Here is a 15,854-nt window from a genome sequence, read left to right as displayed (position 1 = left end):
GAGTGAGACTCCAACTAAAAAAAAAAAAAAAAAAAAAAAAAAGACTAAACCACAACAAAGGAAGCATGTTAAAGTGAAAAAAAAAAATAGGAAATGAGTAAGTAAATGTAATTTTAAAAGAAAGCCAGAAATGTAAAATAAGGACAGTTATGTTAGAACAATGAAATTCTATTTGTTTTCTACCCTAGCTCTGTTGGCTTTATAAAAAAAAATTTTTTTTAATTAGTAGAATAGAAAAAAAATAAAGGTAAGAATGCCATGGCTGGAAGGCCACTAGTGAACAACCACATACGAAGGGTCATCAAGATAAGACCTGATATGGGGTACGAGACCAGATGTCATGAGGCAGGTCACTGTCCTCAACATCTGACTCTGCTATTTTCACCTAAGAGGAGCTCATACAAAACCACCCATTCTCTCCTTCTTTCTAATAGCAGGTCCTAAAAGGTATCCATCCAAGAAATGTTGCCAATAATAGCATTCTTAATTGGGACCAGTCTATAGACATCTTATTCTCAAAGACTTTTTCAGACCTGGATTTATATGAAATAAACTACTTCTCTGGAACTTTTTTTTGTTGTTTTTTGACTGTGAAAGAACAATTTGTTAAATTATTCATCTTTTAAAAGCACAATCACAAAATCATACTCATATACTGCTACTGTACTTTAGAATAGCAGTTCCCAAACTTTTTAGCATCAGAGACCGGTTTCATGGAAGACAATTTTTCCACGGACAAGGGGAAAGTGTAGGGATTATCAAGCATTAGATTCTCATAAGGAGTGGGCAACCTAGATCCCCTGGTATGCACAAAAGAGTTTGCGCTCCTATGGCATGATTGATCTGACAAATAGGGAGCTCTGCTTGCCAGGCACTTGCCATTCACCACTCACCTGCTATGCCACCTGGGGTGGATGGGGGTGGTGGTGGTGGTGGTGGTTTAACAGACCACAGACTTGGATCGGTCTGTGGCCCAGGAGTTGGAGATCCCTGCTTTAGAGTGTCAGGGAATTCCAAATCTAAATGGGCTACATTTTTTTTGTTTTTGCTTTTTAAATTTTTTTTTTTAAGGATGCTTGTTTGAACAATTCAGAAAACATTTTTTCCCCAGAAGCATTATAGTGATAAGGGAAATAGGTCTGCCCACCAAATCTTCATTTCCACAATTTTCCCCCAATTTCCTGGTCTAGGGACCAATGGTTCTTTAGGACGCTTCTTACACTTTCCAGGAATAGCTCTCACAGGTTTGCATTTCTATCACGGAATTTTAAGGTTTTTTTCTAAAGCTAGGAAATGACAACACAGGTAATACTTGATTGACTTAAATTCTAGATGAAAATTTTGTTTTATCAATCAGAAACTTGAAAGCAAAGGGGCAAGAGTATACTAAAAGTACTAAGCGTCTGTGTGTTTAAGGACTTCAAACATTAAAAGCAAGGCGATATTTTTTAAAATGTCATAACTCAAGCCTAAAGAGGAATGAATTCAAATTTAATTTTTTTTTTTATAAAACCACCACTGGGACTAAGTACTGAAAAACTAGGTAATAAAACAAATACTGTACTTGAAACATGATTACAATTTAAATTCTTTGGATCTTTTCTAGGCTGGGCTCGGTAGCTCAGCCTGTAATCCCAGCACTTTGGAAGAACAAGATGAATGAACTGCCTGAGCCCGGGTGTTCAAGACCAGCCAGGGCAACTTGGCAAGACCTCGTCTCTACAATAAATTAAAAATTAGCCGGGCATGGGAGTGCGCACCTGTAGTTCAGGCTACTTGGAAGGCTGAGGCAGGATGGCTAGAGCCCAGCAGTTTGACACTGGGGTGGCCTTAAGTGTGCTACTACACTCCAGCCTGGGCAACAGAATGAGACACCAACTCAAAAAAAAATGAAAAAATAAATTATTTGGATCATTTCTCCTACAAGCCCTCATATTTAATACAGAATTTTAAAACTCTCCCAACTAAGCACAGTATTATTTACAATTTTACATTTTAAAAGCTGTACTTTTAAGAATACTTTTTGAATCTTCACAGCTGGCAGGAAAGCTTTAGAAAGAAAAAGTGGGAGTTAAAAGACAAGATAGCACAATATAACTGGAAGAAATACTGGCTTCAGCCTGATGGCTCTAACTACATTCCTCCATTTAAAAAATTTTTTTATTTTAAGAATCTTTTAGCATCTGATAGTTCCATCAGTCTTTCCATTTGCAAACAAGTAACCGTAATCTTTACTTCCCATCATGTCCCAAATAAATGAGCCCTAAGATTTCCTAGAAGGTGGACCTCAATTATTGTGTCCTTTTAATATGCAAGGCAAACACTGGTTTTAACTTCTGTTGAACAGGGGAACTTACACTAGAGTGCTTAAAACGTTCAGAAAAATGTTCCAGAGGCCGCTTCTGGTCCATACAGGACAATCAGAACGTAACACATAGTATCAGGAGTCTGGAACATACATTAGTCATACTTGATTCTCTCTGTCAGGGGTTCCTCCTTGTAATGTGAAATAATTTGAATCAGGATGGAACAGTTGATAAGAAGGAAGAACAAACCAGCTAACCAAATCAACAGAAAGGTGTTCTTTCCCTGAAACTCCAGAACATATGCAGGAGCCAGCCACAGGGCTTGCCCTATAAACCAAAACACCAGGAGCACTACCGCCCTCTTCCAAGGCATCCTCACTCGTGGCATCACGAGGGGCAGCAGGCAGAGGTACCAAAGAAAATACTGGGAAGTGCACACTTTGTTGAAAGTCACGAAAATGGATGTGTGAAGAAAACAACAAAAGGCAAGGTCTTTGTGATAGGCGAAAGACACGGCTGAGAGCAGGACGAGCTGTGGCAGGAACGCAGCCAGGCCCAGGGAAAAACTCCACTCGCTCTCTGCCGTCAAGTACAGCATGTAAAAATAGGGAGAGAAGTTGTGGCGGGTGTCCCGACGGGTCAGGTGGTAGAGGTAGGTGTGCTCCCAGAATTCCCAGCCGTACTTGAAGTAGAAGCCCAAGCTCAAGGCGAAGAACGTGAGGCCAGCGACCGCCACGAAGAGCAGCACGGCGCGGCTGCACAGCCTCCGCGGGAATTCGGGCAGACGGACCCGGAGGGAGCAGCGGGCCCGTTGGCGGCCCTCGGCGCCGTCGCGCTCCGGGAGCAGGTGCAGGACGATGGGAAGGACGTAGGTCACCGGGTACACCTTCACGTGCACCGCGAGCCCGTAGAACACCGCGGCCCACGCCACCAGCCTCCTCCTCACCAAGTACAGGGCCATGAGGACCAGGGCGGCCACGACCGAGTCCGCGTTGCCTCGGCTGGACACCGCCATGGGCAGGGGGTTGAGCAGCCAGAAGGCGCTGTAGCCACACGCCCGGCGGCGCCCCAGCCCCTGCAGCAGCAGCAGGCGGTTCAAGAGCAGCGCGGCGAGGAGGTCGCAGCCGACGAAGAGGAACTTTCCGGAGAGCTCGCCCAGGTAGATGTTGGGAGTGAGGAGCCACGCCAGCAGCGGGGTGTAGCGGTACGTCGCCCGCAGGTACGGGGAGCGCCCCTCCGTGACGAAGCGCGCGGCGTCCGTGAACACCTGGTAGTCGACGTCCGTGTACCGCACGTGGAGGGTGCGGTCCTGGAAGGCCCCATAGAACACCAGGGCGACGCGGGCAAGCAAGGCCACCCCAAACAGCCCGGCGGGGGACACCCGCAGCCTCAGGAACCATTCTCCCCAGCGCCTGGTCGAGTCCATGGCCTGACAGCGCGGCAGCCGCTCAGCCCCAGCCCCGAGCGGCCTTCGCACGTCTAACCGCCGCTTCGGTCCCTCGCCCCTTGTTGCCGACGCATCTCCCAGCGGGCGAAAGTTACAACCGAAACAACCGCGGCCCCTCGCTTCCGGCATGAAACCCCGCCCTAGGACTGCTTCCGGTCTCCTGTCCCGCGCGGGGCTGTCAGTCGCCCTAGCCCAAGAATTATCCTCCTCCGGATTGGCTGTCTCGCTTCCACTGTCGCCCGCCCCCGACTCCGGCGGGGGCGGGATTTCCGGTCCCTGAGCCGGGAGCTGTCCGCTTGCCGGGAAAACCGGCACTGGCTTAAGGGTTTTTGGTGGAGCGGAGTGAGTTTTCTTTCGTTCTTTCTTTCTTTTTTTTTTTTTTTTGAGCTGGAGTCTCACTCTTTGTCGCCCAGGCTGGAGAGCAGTGGCACGCTCACGGCCACCGCAGCCTCGACCTGCTGGGCTCAGGCGATCCTTCCGCCTCAGTCTTCCGAGTAGCTGGAACTAAAGGCGCGCATCACCACGCCCGGCTAGTTTTTGTGATTTATTGTAGAGACGAAGTCTCGCCAAGTTGCCCAGGTAGTCCTCTCGCCTCGGCCTCCCAAAGTGCTGGGATTACAGGCTGAGCCACCGCGCCCGGCCGTGAGTTTTCCTTGGGTGACCCCGGTCTTCCCGCGCCCTGACTCGAGTCGGCAGAGGCGAATCCCCGACCGGAGCGAACTGCGAGCTGCACCCTCAGTCCTGGGCTGGAGACCCGAGAGCGAAAAGTGTAGAACTGGAATCGTTTCTCCCGCTTTACGCTGGGCAAGCTGGGGGCTCGCTGGTATCAGCGGGGGCGGGGGCGGGGTCGTGGGCTCCGGGATGAGTTGAAGCGGCCCAGGGTGTGTATGTCCCGTGCAATACTGGGGGCATGGTTATACTTAAACACCATGAGTTGGTGATCTGAGATTCAACATGCACTTTACCCGGCAGCCCCACCTGGAGAGGAAGGGAAGGGAGACGGGGAAGCTTCCCAGAGTTCCTCAGCGAGGTCTTCGTGCCTCAGTGCCCTTGTGTTTGCTGTTTCTTCTGCTGAAGTTGCCTTCCCCTCCCCAGTCACCCTGGAAAACACCCACCCAACCTTTCAGGCCTCAGCACAAGTATGAAGGCTCCCAGCTCCCAGCCCACTTCCTCACCTCGCAGATTATAATGGATGCCAGCCCTCCACTGTGACTGGACTGGGCGGAAGGGATCCAGGCTCCAGAGCCTCTGTCACCCTGAAGCCCCCGCCCTGCTACTGAAAGTGCTGTCCAGTGCCTGTCATCCCAGTGCTCCAAAACTCCCTGGTCGTTCCTTTATTATAGCATTTGTCACGCTGCTTTGTAATAATAGACTTTTTGTTGTTGTTGTTGTTTATTCTCCTTGTTTTCCATCAAGACACTAAATTCCTTGAGAACAGAGATTTTCTTGTTCTTTTCTGTACCTCAGCATCGTACACAGTTCCAGACTTAAAAGTCTTTGAGTAAAGGCCGAGTTGACTGTGAACCTCCTACCAGACCACCTCTAGAGTGGCATCTCTGGAGCTCCCAACTCTCAGTTCTTTTCCCTTTCAAATATCCTTTACCCATGTCAAGGTCTCTCCCCTCCTCCCACGGACTCCAAGCCTGCTTCCACGAATTTCTCACCAAGGACTCCAGCTCATTAGCATTTTCCCTTCTCTGGTCACTTTTGTACTTATAGTCTGCATTGCAGAATTTGATAATTTATTTTAGAATGTATTCATAACACTGTCAATGAGATTGTAGAGTACTAGATGGTAGGAGTTGGCCTTAATTTTTTTTCAATTCCTCATAATTTATTATAGCCTTAGACATATAGTAAATGTTTAGCAAGTACTGACTGACTTGATTTTACAGATTGAACCTGCTTCCTGGGGGGGTCTTAGAGACTAGCACAAGGAGAGAAGGTGATTTCATCCAGTCTGAACATGCAGCTCTCAGGGCTACCCTGCACTCATCCATTCTACATCTATTCTACATTGCACATTTATCCTCTGGATGAACCATGTTAATCTTAGTCTGCATTCATATTCTGATATCTCTGTATGTGTGTTTATATAATTATATGCCTTAGATTGATAATTCTAACCTTTTTGTTGGTAGTACATTGACCATATATACACTGACAGCACATCACTATTCAGGTAATAATTAATATGTTAATTTAGAATAGCTAGGTCTCTTGAGGACTTATTTGCAGTGTATAAGGCATTATACTAAATGCCTTTCATATAAGGTAGATATTCCCATCTTTAAAAATGAGGGATATCAAGGTTTATGGAGATTAAGTAATTTTCCTGTCACATAGCTAACTAGTGGCAGAGCTGGAATTCAAAATCCAGTTTGTCTGACCCAGAATATCTTAATCACTGTGTAGCTGACTTACCAATAAAATGTTGATTATGGATTCTAATCTTTCTTTCTGTTTCTTTTCTTACCTGGATATTTCTTTTCTTTTTGGGAGCATGGGGGAAGCAGGACAGAAAAGCTCACAGTGGAGGGGACCCGAGGGGGTTGCCCTTATCTGAATATTTCTAATATTCTGTCTCACTGTGACTCTACCTCTGATTTATTATTTTCCTTTGCAAATGATAGATAAGTGAGGCTGAGTCCCAGAAGATAGAGAATATGGGAGGTAGCTGTCTCAGGACTAATTAAGAAAGAGTTCTTATGCCTGGACTGGTTTTGGTGGTGTGTCAGAAAGGCCACAGCCAATCTGTCCTTATGTGGCTGGCCTAGTAGAAAGATGGGAAGCACCCAATTTGGGCAGATAAGGAAACAAACAACTAATCAAAAGAAACTAACTACATCTAAAGAGGTAGATAGCAGTTGTGGGAATGAAGAAGAGATGAGTCCTATAAAACAAACTGGACAGAGAGGTACAACTCTAGTTATGATTTCTAGGTGGGACAGAAACTGAACTCTTTGCCTTAGATGTGGGGATTTTATCTTCCCACCTCTTCCTGAAAGAGCTACACTTTTTTCAAATGCTCAACTGTTCATTAACTCTTGGACTATTATTTACAATCCTTCCTAATTCCTCTTTTTACTCTCTGCTCCTAGATTTCCATCCTAAGAGCCAGTGGCTTTGAAAGCACACACAGGTATAAACTTGTCTCTGGTTTCTTTAACCAGGACCTTGACCTTGTTCACTATGCTGCATATGCTCCCATTATCCTTCTGTATCTACAATCCATCTTTTTTGTCCCATTCTATGCTCCAAGAGGTTAAATTCTGTGGGCAGCCTCACTTAGTCTCACTTGTTCTCTGGCTTCCCTTAAGAATAGGCCAATGGGAGGACCTAGAAGATCTTTGGTGGTGTCTGAGTTTCTCTACCTAAAGCCATAACTCCAATCCTTTCCCTTGGGTATAACTCATAGTTCCAGTAACTGTCCTTTCAGGTTTAAGGCTGGTAAAGTCTTCCTACTTTGCATGTTCCTGGTTGCTTCACCATTGTTTTTTGACTTATAAGCCTGCCCACACCTTTGTAAACAACCCCTTCAGTAAAACATGGCCCTTTGAGTATACCATCTGTTTCCTGCTAGAACCTTCACTAAGTCAATCGCTTTTTTTTTTTTTACTAGATCTTGTTCATCTGTTCTGCTTTGTAATCTCTCTTGAATTTATTCCTCATTCGTTCCATGACCAGCATCCTGCACCCTAGTTTAGACCTCCAACAACTCTATTTAATCATAGGTATCGAACACCTGTACTGTACTGGGACCTGTGGCAACCACCTTTTCTCCAAGCTTTTAAAAATCTCTTAACTGATTGATTGTCTCCTGTCTCACTTCTACTGTCAGACTGATATTCATAAATAGTACATTACTTAGGTCTTCCTTAGACATCTTCAGTAATTCCCAACTTCCTAAAGAAAATGATAATAAACTTTAGCCTGATATTCAGTCCACCCATTATCTGGCTTTACCTTTCCTTTTCTATCTATCCACCTATAAAGCCCTCTGTTCTGAATTTACTAAAAGTACCCTAAATATGCCATGTGCTTTCTTCCCATGATACTAAGTTTATGCTGTACCACCTCCAAAGAATCCTGTTTCTCTTCACTTACTTAAATGCTATTTGTCCTTCAATGCGGAGCTCAAACCTCAGCTCCTCTGTAAACTTCCTAGACTTTAACAAGTAGAAATAGTCTATCCCAGGCCGGCATGGTTGTTCAAGCCTGTAATTCCCACATTTTTGGAGGCCAAGATGAGAGGATTGACAGAGCCCAGGGGTTCGAGAACAGCTTGGGCAACTTGGTGAGATCTCATCTCTACAATATATATTTTTTAAAAATTAGCCAGGCATGGTAGCATGCACCTGTAGTTCCAGCTACTTGGAAGGCTGAGGTGGTAGGAGCTCCTGAGCCCAGCAAGTCAACACTAGGGTGGCCATGAGCGTGCCACTGCATGCCAGCCTGGGTGACAGAGTAAGACTCTGACTCAAAAAAAAAGAAAGAAAACCGGTGTTTATTGTCTATTCTATTTTTTAACAGTTAATTATGTCATGTCTTGTGAGATATGTTATCTAAATCTTTTATAGTTATTGAACAAGATATACCAGCTCCACTGTGTACTTTAGGCAAGATCTTTCTTTCTTTCCTTCCTGCTACATTTGCTGAGCATCATACATGTCAGGCAATATACTAGGTGCTGAGCTGTACTTGACATGATTCCCATTTACAGGACACTTAAAGTCTAGTGTGCAAGGTAGCCATTGGTCAAATAAATTCACAAGTAACGTAAAATGTATCTGTGGTAAGTGCTATAGCATTTAACAGAATTGATTGATTGATTTTTTTGAGTTGAGATCACACTCTGTTGCCTAGGCTGGAGTGCAGTGGCACACGGCTTACCACATTCTCAAACTCCTGGGTTCAGGATATCTTTCCACCTCAGCCTCCCGAGTAGCTGGGACTACAGGCACACATCACCACACCCAGCTAATTGTTTTATTTTTGCAGAGGCGAAGTCTCGCTGTGTTGCCCAGGCTGCTCTCAAACTCCTGAACTCAAGAGATCCTCCCACCTTGGCCTCTCAAACAGCTGGGATTACAGGTGTGAGCCACTGCACCTGGCTTAACAGCATTTATTTTATCTAAGATGGGCATGGTAAGAGTTAAGAAGGTTGGAGGCTGGCAGGCAGTAGGAAGAGTTCCACAGAAGGAAAAACAAGTGGAAAATTCCAAGATTATGCATCCCTTGATGGCGTGTATACCTACCATGGATTAGGAACTCAGCAGGTACTTGCTGGTTTTTCCTGAAACTTTTGTCAAATGTATTCTAGCCTGACCTCTTAGATTGATATCCTCTCTTGCCTACTGCCTGTCCCTGTGAAATGTTTCCCACAGAAATCTCCCTCTTTTTAGAACATGCTATAACTAGCATTAGTACATGCTACTTGTTATTGCCCTTACTTATATGTGGTCTGTGCTACCTGTCGCCTCACTTCTCTTTCCTGGCAAGTTTGTAGGTTTCTTCCAACTTTTAGAAACTATGTATTTCATATATCTTATATATATCATGTCCTAAGACTCATTCCTAGTGTTTCCTAAATGTTGTACTTAAGTATTTATTGATGATTATATGAGACCCAGAGTTCTTGCTCCTCCTCCCTGTACCCTTCCATTTCTGGAGAGCAAGAGTCAGTGACTATAGGATCTACTGCTTCTTGTCAGAGAGAATTCAGTACTGCACATTGACAACCAGACCTTTCAGGCTAGTGATAGGTAAGAGCAGAAGCGAAATCCATTTCTTTGAGATTGGGAGAAGAAATGCCCAGTGGTTAAAGAAACAGGCTTACAGAGACTTGAGGATATATAAGGAAAACTGTCAGTAAGTCTACACAGTAACATGGAAGGGCAATTGGGCTTAGGATCCCTGGCCAAAAGGGACAATACCCAGGATCCAAAGCAATCTGATGTTCCTGGATTCAGCTGGACCAGTTTTCATATCCCTGGGTCTTAACATTTTAAAAATATCGTCCTAGCCGGGCTTGGTGGCTCAGCCTGTAATCTCACGCCTTTGGGAGGCTGAGGTGAGTAGATTACCTGAGACCGCAGGTTCGAGACCCACCTGGGCAACTTGGCGAGACCTCGTCTCTACAATAAATAAAAAATTAGCCAGGCATGGTGGCGCACACCTGTAGTTCCGGCTACTTGGAAGGCTGAGATGGAAGGATTGTCGGAGCCCAGCAGGTCGACACAGAAGTAGCCGTGAGCGTGCCACTGCACTCCAGCCTGGGCGACGAAGTGATACTCCAACTCAAAAAAAAAAAATTGTCCTATAAAAACTGAATTGGAAAGGTACTTGCTAAAGGATCCTAAAATTAATGAGGGGAGGTACAGGAAAGAAGCAGAAGGGATGGGTGACATGTTCATGAGAAGCATGAGAGAAGTTAAGCAGAAGAGGTCTGGCCACACACGGTCAGATGTTCTTCCAGCTCAGTCTAATTCAACCCACCTCCCCCATAGGTAACCGCAGAGTTCAGATCTTGATAATAGTTTTAGAGTTCTAAAAGAAGCTAGAGTGACAACGAAAGAGTCATCCATTTTATTTAGTAGCTCGTTCTGAACAGATGAAAATAAAACAAACCAAAAAAAGCTCACACGCTTTTTTGACTAAATTTGCATTAATTTAGTCTTTAATTCAATGAATGGAAAAACCATCCACAGATACTTCTGCAACAGTAGAGTTGACCATTACTGAGCCTGGAGGCTCATGCTAACTTTACAGCAAAGATGTGTGTTACTTGACAATAAACTAGGTTAACTAGCAGGAGTAGAGGACTAGGGGAGCAGCCGTGGGGAGGGTGCAGTGTCCCCCACTTATAGCAACAGTATACCTGGCTTCCTTTTTCTGCTTAGACCTCACAGGGAACTCCCTGGAAGGTCTTATTGACTGACGATTGGGGAGATACTGAGATGAAGAATTGCAGGGATTTCAGAAGACTTGTGGAACTGCACTGTCCCCTGAAGCAACTGGTAACCCTCTTTCTCGTTTTCGCACAGAAGCATCAAAACCAAAGCATTACCCTCCATGCCCAAATGCCAGGATTGGGACTTCACTGGCATACATGGAAATCTCTGGGCTGCTTGCAGCCACATGAGGCTGGGCCTCTGCCTCGGGAGTAGCTGGGGCCCAACAGCTCTTCGGTCCTGGCATTTGGAGTCTAGGGCTGAACCTTCCCTTCAGTGCCTCCCGTACACCAAGGTGTTCAGCTTCTCCATTTAACTCTAGGGGCTGGAGCTGCAGCTGCTCCCACCCCTGTGGAAGAAGGGGATATGGTATACTTCACGAAAGGGAAACAGAAGGGTGGTTTTATTGAATTTTTTAAAGATGCCACAGTGGCAGGATACTGCTGGGGATGGCGGCTACAGTTTAAGTAGTAGATGTTTCCAAGATTTCCGTGGAGTGGGGAATCTCCCCCCCACCCCCCCAGTTTCCTCCTTGTTACTCTCTTTCTGGTTCTATTAGCACAAGATCCAACAAAACCTCCACGAATGACTCTTTATTTCTGAAGAGCAGTGTCCACCCCTCCCCTCCCCACCACCAAATTTGACATCCTTCATCAGCTATCTTACTTCCATGTTGAAACCAGAATCACTGACTGCAAGTCTGAAGATCTGGGTGTCTCACCCCATAACCAGGGCAGAATATCTGCCCCCTATGCTAAGGTCCCTGAATACTTCCTTTCTGTACATTCAGTATATTTGGGCATATATACATCTATATACATCTTTCTCTCTCTCTCTCTCTCTCTCTATATATATATATATATATATATTATCTCTGTTTCTTTCACTTTAGATAAACCTTTCATATATGTCATATCCTAATTCCCCGGGCCTCCTCCACCTCATGTTTATGAGCCAAAGTAAGACTCAAGAGTTTCACTGGGTACTTCAGCATCGTTTTTTTCTCATCTTCACACCCTGGGTATCCTCCTCCATCAGTTGTTTTGCCCATCTTCCAATATCCGCCCCCCCCTTAAGATCTGTGCTTAGTACTCTCCTAACATTCCAAGTCCATGGCTGGTGTGAGGGTCCGTTTCTTACCAGACCTAGCTAATTCTGAGCTTGGTCTACAGCCTGAAAGAGGATTTCATGTCAGAGGAGAGAGCAGATTTCAGGTCTGACTGTAGTCTAAAGAACCATTGAGGGGTGGGGGTAGGAGGATTTGTTTGGGGGGAGGAGGGGAATTATGGAGAAAGATGCCAGATTGCATTAATAGAACAGTATAGTTTAAAGTGCAACTCAGAGAGCAAAGTTGGAATAAAAGAGGAGATTCAAAAAGGGTAAGTCAGAAAATGGCCTCTTTTTACTTTGTTATCCAACAATCTGAGGAGAGTCTGGAGGCTCTGAATAGACAGAAGGGGATGGGGAGAGAATCATTCCTTCAGGAAGAAAGCAAGCATGCAGAAGAGACCAGACAGAGGGTCACCTGCCAGTGGATGAGAAGACAAGCACACACACACACACACACACACACTGCAATACATTTGCCCCTACACATTGAAAGAAATTGGGCAAGTCTAACACTGAATAAAGATGAAAGAAGTTGACTCTTTGCCTTCTGTTCTCTTTTCCAGATTTTCACGTTTTTCTGGTTCTTGTTTCATGCCAGCTAGAGAGTAGCGGTGGGCTTACAGTAACTGGATGCTGAAAAGGTCTTCATTTTCAAGGTACAGTTAGTTAAGTTCAAGGAGAGATTATACAAAAAAGACCATGTGAAGTTACAGTAGGTGGTGACCATGTGTTAACTTCAAAGTTTTGTGAGTTTTTCCACAAGCCTCTGCCCACAGATGCATATGTACATTCTGTATAAATGGGTAGCATCTCACAATTGACTGAGACCACCTGAAATAAACTGCCACTTGATTCATGCAGGGACTATGGAAACCACTTTGTATAAGTTCCTTGGAACCTAAAAGAGATCAGAAGGCACTCTTGGGATCTGGGACTTTAGCAAAAGTTCTGGTGCGTATATGCCCTTCTCTGACCCCCCAGGGACCGCAGACACCACCCCCCCCCCCCGGAAACAAGGAATAGCCTGAGTCTGTGATCTCGTAAAATAAGCTTTCTAACTTGCCTGAAACTGACCTCATGTCAAAGGAGAATAGAGATGACACTGATTTCATCATTTCATGCCAAGTCTCAGGAATGGCTGAAGGAGACCATGGCTATTTGATCAGGAGGTATAATTTCCTTTCCTCCCAACATTGCCTAATGAAATGACTGGCACTTTTCAGAAGGGTACTGGGAGGTGTAGCAGAGAATTGTGGCTGCCAGCCAGCCACAGAGTTCTGCTTCTGCCCAAACCTTAACAAAGCATCACCAATTCCCAGAGGCTCGGTATAGCAGTCTAGAAATCTGAGAATGTACCAGTCCCACTTGATGAGGTTGGTTTAACTTTCCTGGGGAGTCTGTGCCCTGTGAATCTTATTCTGGTTGAACAACAGTGTTGAGAGAGGGAGACCCTTGCATTTTCCTTCCCTTCCTTCAAAGAGTTGAGGTTAGGGATGAGGGGTCTAGGCTGGGCAGGAAAGGAAGAAGAGAAGCCAGGTACAATGTAATCTGGAATATCATTTTCAAGTCTTTCCGTGGGGCCTGGGCACTGGGTTTTTTTCAAAGGAACGTATTGGCAAGGGTCCTCCCATTCACAGAACACAGGGAAACAAATCTTCCCAGGGCTGCCTGGAGGATAGGTTCAAATGAGACAACAGTTCTGCATTACTCCAAATTGAAGAGTTCAGAATCCAGGATAGGGGTGTGTGAGTGTGTGTGTGTGTGTGTGTGTGTGTGTGTGTTGACTATGTTCCTAGGTTTTGGTTGAGAATTGCCAGCAAATTAGCTATATCATGACAAACCCTGGCTTATTTCAACAGAGAGTTGGTAGAAACCCCAGGAGACATTGATTTCAGAGCCCTGTATTTCTGAGGGCACAGACCCCAAAGTGACCACCAAGTTTCCTTGCCTTAGGAAATTTGCTAGATGGAAGGAGACAGAGGGGGCTCCAGCCTTAAGTCACCAAACTTTCTGGTGGTGGCGGGAGGTGGGGGAGTCTATCCATCCAACCATATGATCCTCCTTATGTGAGTCTCCAAGCATGGCTGAGGCTTTCTAAGCCACTTCAGCCTAATCCCTCTCTTTCCCCCAGTGTGGCTGGCTTAAGGGAGGTGTGTGCCTTGGAATAGAAGCAGGGAGAGGCAAGAGGGGGTAGTGGGGGAAAAACTTGGACTTCAGTTGGCCTGGACTACTGACAGGCGCCACTGGGTTGGAGGAAAGGGAGCGGAGAGTGGGTGCTTCCAGGGATCTCCAGTGAACCAGGGTAGTGTTCCTTACCCAGGGCATTGAAAGAGAGGAAAGGAGACCAAGGGATGGGGAGGTGAGAACAGATGATCAGACATTGCTGATGCGCACACTAATGGCACTGCCCTCCTTCTCAGCCTGCTCCCTTAATGACTCCTCCAACTTGAGCTTTTCAGGGTCTCCATAGCGTACAGTGCTGTCACGGAGGCCACTAGGAGAAGCCACTTTCACAACTTGGTCAAAAAGGCTGAAGTCAGCTATGTATTTACCACTGGCTGACAGTGAGATGGCAGGTGTGAACTCATAGCCCCAAAGGATTTCCTCTGGCAGGTAGGAAGTGCGCACCTGGCAGGTAGCACTGGTGGACTCTACAGTCCCACTCAGGATCAGCACCAGCTCAAAGTCACCTTCACCACTGCGAAGAGGGAGATCTTTCAAGGGACTGGTCTCGTCTACCACGTGATAGAAGGTAAGGGGTAGAATGAGGAAGGGGCTGTCAGAGGCCGTGTCTACTTGGAAAGTCACATTGACCTGGTTGAGCCGGATGTTCTCACCCTCCTTGGTCTGGTGGGTCTGAAGCAGTTTGCCTGTCACCTGGCAGCCAATGAGGAGGCTCTTACGCATATTGGCAACTCGGATCATAAGGCAGGGTTTCCCATCATGGGAGGCCACGACCGCATGCTGACTGAAGCGGATGGTCTCAGCCCGCTTCTTGGGCCGGGCAATCTTGGCCAGGAAGGTACCTGTGATGAAGATTTCCAGGATGGTGGTGAGCACCAACTGAGCGATGAGAAGCACGATGGCTAATGGACATTCCTCACTGATATAGCGGAAGCCATAGCCAATGGTGGTCTGGGATTCAAGGGAGAAGAGGAAGGCTCCAGTGAGTGTGTGCACCTGTACTACGCAGGGGGTGTGGTTGGCCGGAGGGCCCAGCTCCAGCAGGTCCCCGTGTGCCACAGCTACCAGATACCATACCACACCAAAGAGGAACCAGGTGCCTGCAAAGGTTGCAGAGAAGAGCAGAAGCTTGTAGCGCCATTGCATGTCAATGAAGGTCGTCCACAGGTCCTTGAGGTAGAGGAAGCGCTTGTCGGCAATGTGCTCCATTCTCACATTGCTGCGGCCATCTTTTGTCAGGACTCGTCGCCGTCGAATCCCTGGGCCCATCAGGGGCCGGCTTTCGGTCTGAGTGGTCTGACTGTAATATACTTTGGCAACCGATGTCATCTGGAGGAAACAAGAAAGCATAATGGAAGCTTGGAAGTCAATGTAGAAAATGCAGCCAACTCCTAGCCACCACCCAATGGAAGAAGGGATTCATTTGGATGCCACATATTTGTTATGTTATTAGCAAATCTGTATTGAGTACTTGCTATAAGCCAGGCACTGTGCAAGGTGCTGGTGAGTCAAAGGTAAAATGACATCATCCTGCTTTCCAAGAACTCACAGTCTGCTGAGAAAGACACAAGCTCAGTAAGCAAATAATTGCAATACAATCTGATATGTGTAATTCTTAGGAAAGCAGAGAAGAAAGAGTAATAAGTTCACAGTTCCTTGAAGGTGAGGGTGAGACGAACGAGAGCTTTAATGATCTCCGTTCATCACAAAGCTAGTTCTGTGAAGATCTCTAATTTTGAAATAGGATCCTTCCCCACCCTCATGAATGGCTATCCCGCTGAAATCCATCCAGGCCAATCCCCCTTAAGACACACTCATACACACACCTTAATTTCTTTATTATTTCTCCTTATA

At 46.0% G+C, this 15,854-nt stretch overlaps 2 protein-coding genes across 2 annotated transcripts in view; both read right to left on the bottom strand.

The window, feature by feature from the left end:
- Positions 1-2,201: 2,201 nt before the first annotated feature.
- PIGM (phosphatidylinositol glycan anchor biosynthesis class M) lies at positions 2,202-3,732 on the bottom strand. The gene has a single exon (XM_008058725.1). It carries the CDS (start codon positions 3,730-3,732, stop codon positions 2,461-2,463), a length of 1,272 nt encoding a protein of 423 aa, XP_008056916.1. The 3' UTR covers positions 2,202-2,460.
- A 9,089-nt stretch (positions 3,733-12,821) lies between these two features.
- The window catches only part of KCNJ10 (potassium voltage-gated channel subfamily J member 10), a 31,005-nt gene continuing 27,972 nt past the window's right edge, over positions 12,822-15,854 (bottom strand). The window contains exon 2 of the mRNA XM_008058724.2: positions 12,822-15,329. Coding sequence (XP_008056915.1) covers positions 14,190-15,329 — 1,140 coding nt within the window. The 3' untranslated portion in view covers positions 12,822-14,189. The remainder of the gene's footprint in view (positions 15,330-15,854) is intronic.

This window comes from Carlito syrichta, unplaced genomic scaffold (assembly GCF_000164805.1).
Source record: "Carlito syrichta isolate Samal-C Ts95f unplaced genomic scaffold, Tarsius_syrichta-2.0.1 Scaffold303604, whole genome shotgun sequence".
In the NCBI taxonomy this organism is placed as follows: Eukaryota; Metazoa; Chordata; class Mammalia; order Primates; family Tarsiidae; genus Carlito; species Carlito syrichta.
Note: the sequence above shows the minus strand (reverse complement) of the source record. Positions and strands in the feature narration are given on the sequence as shown.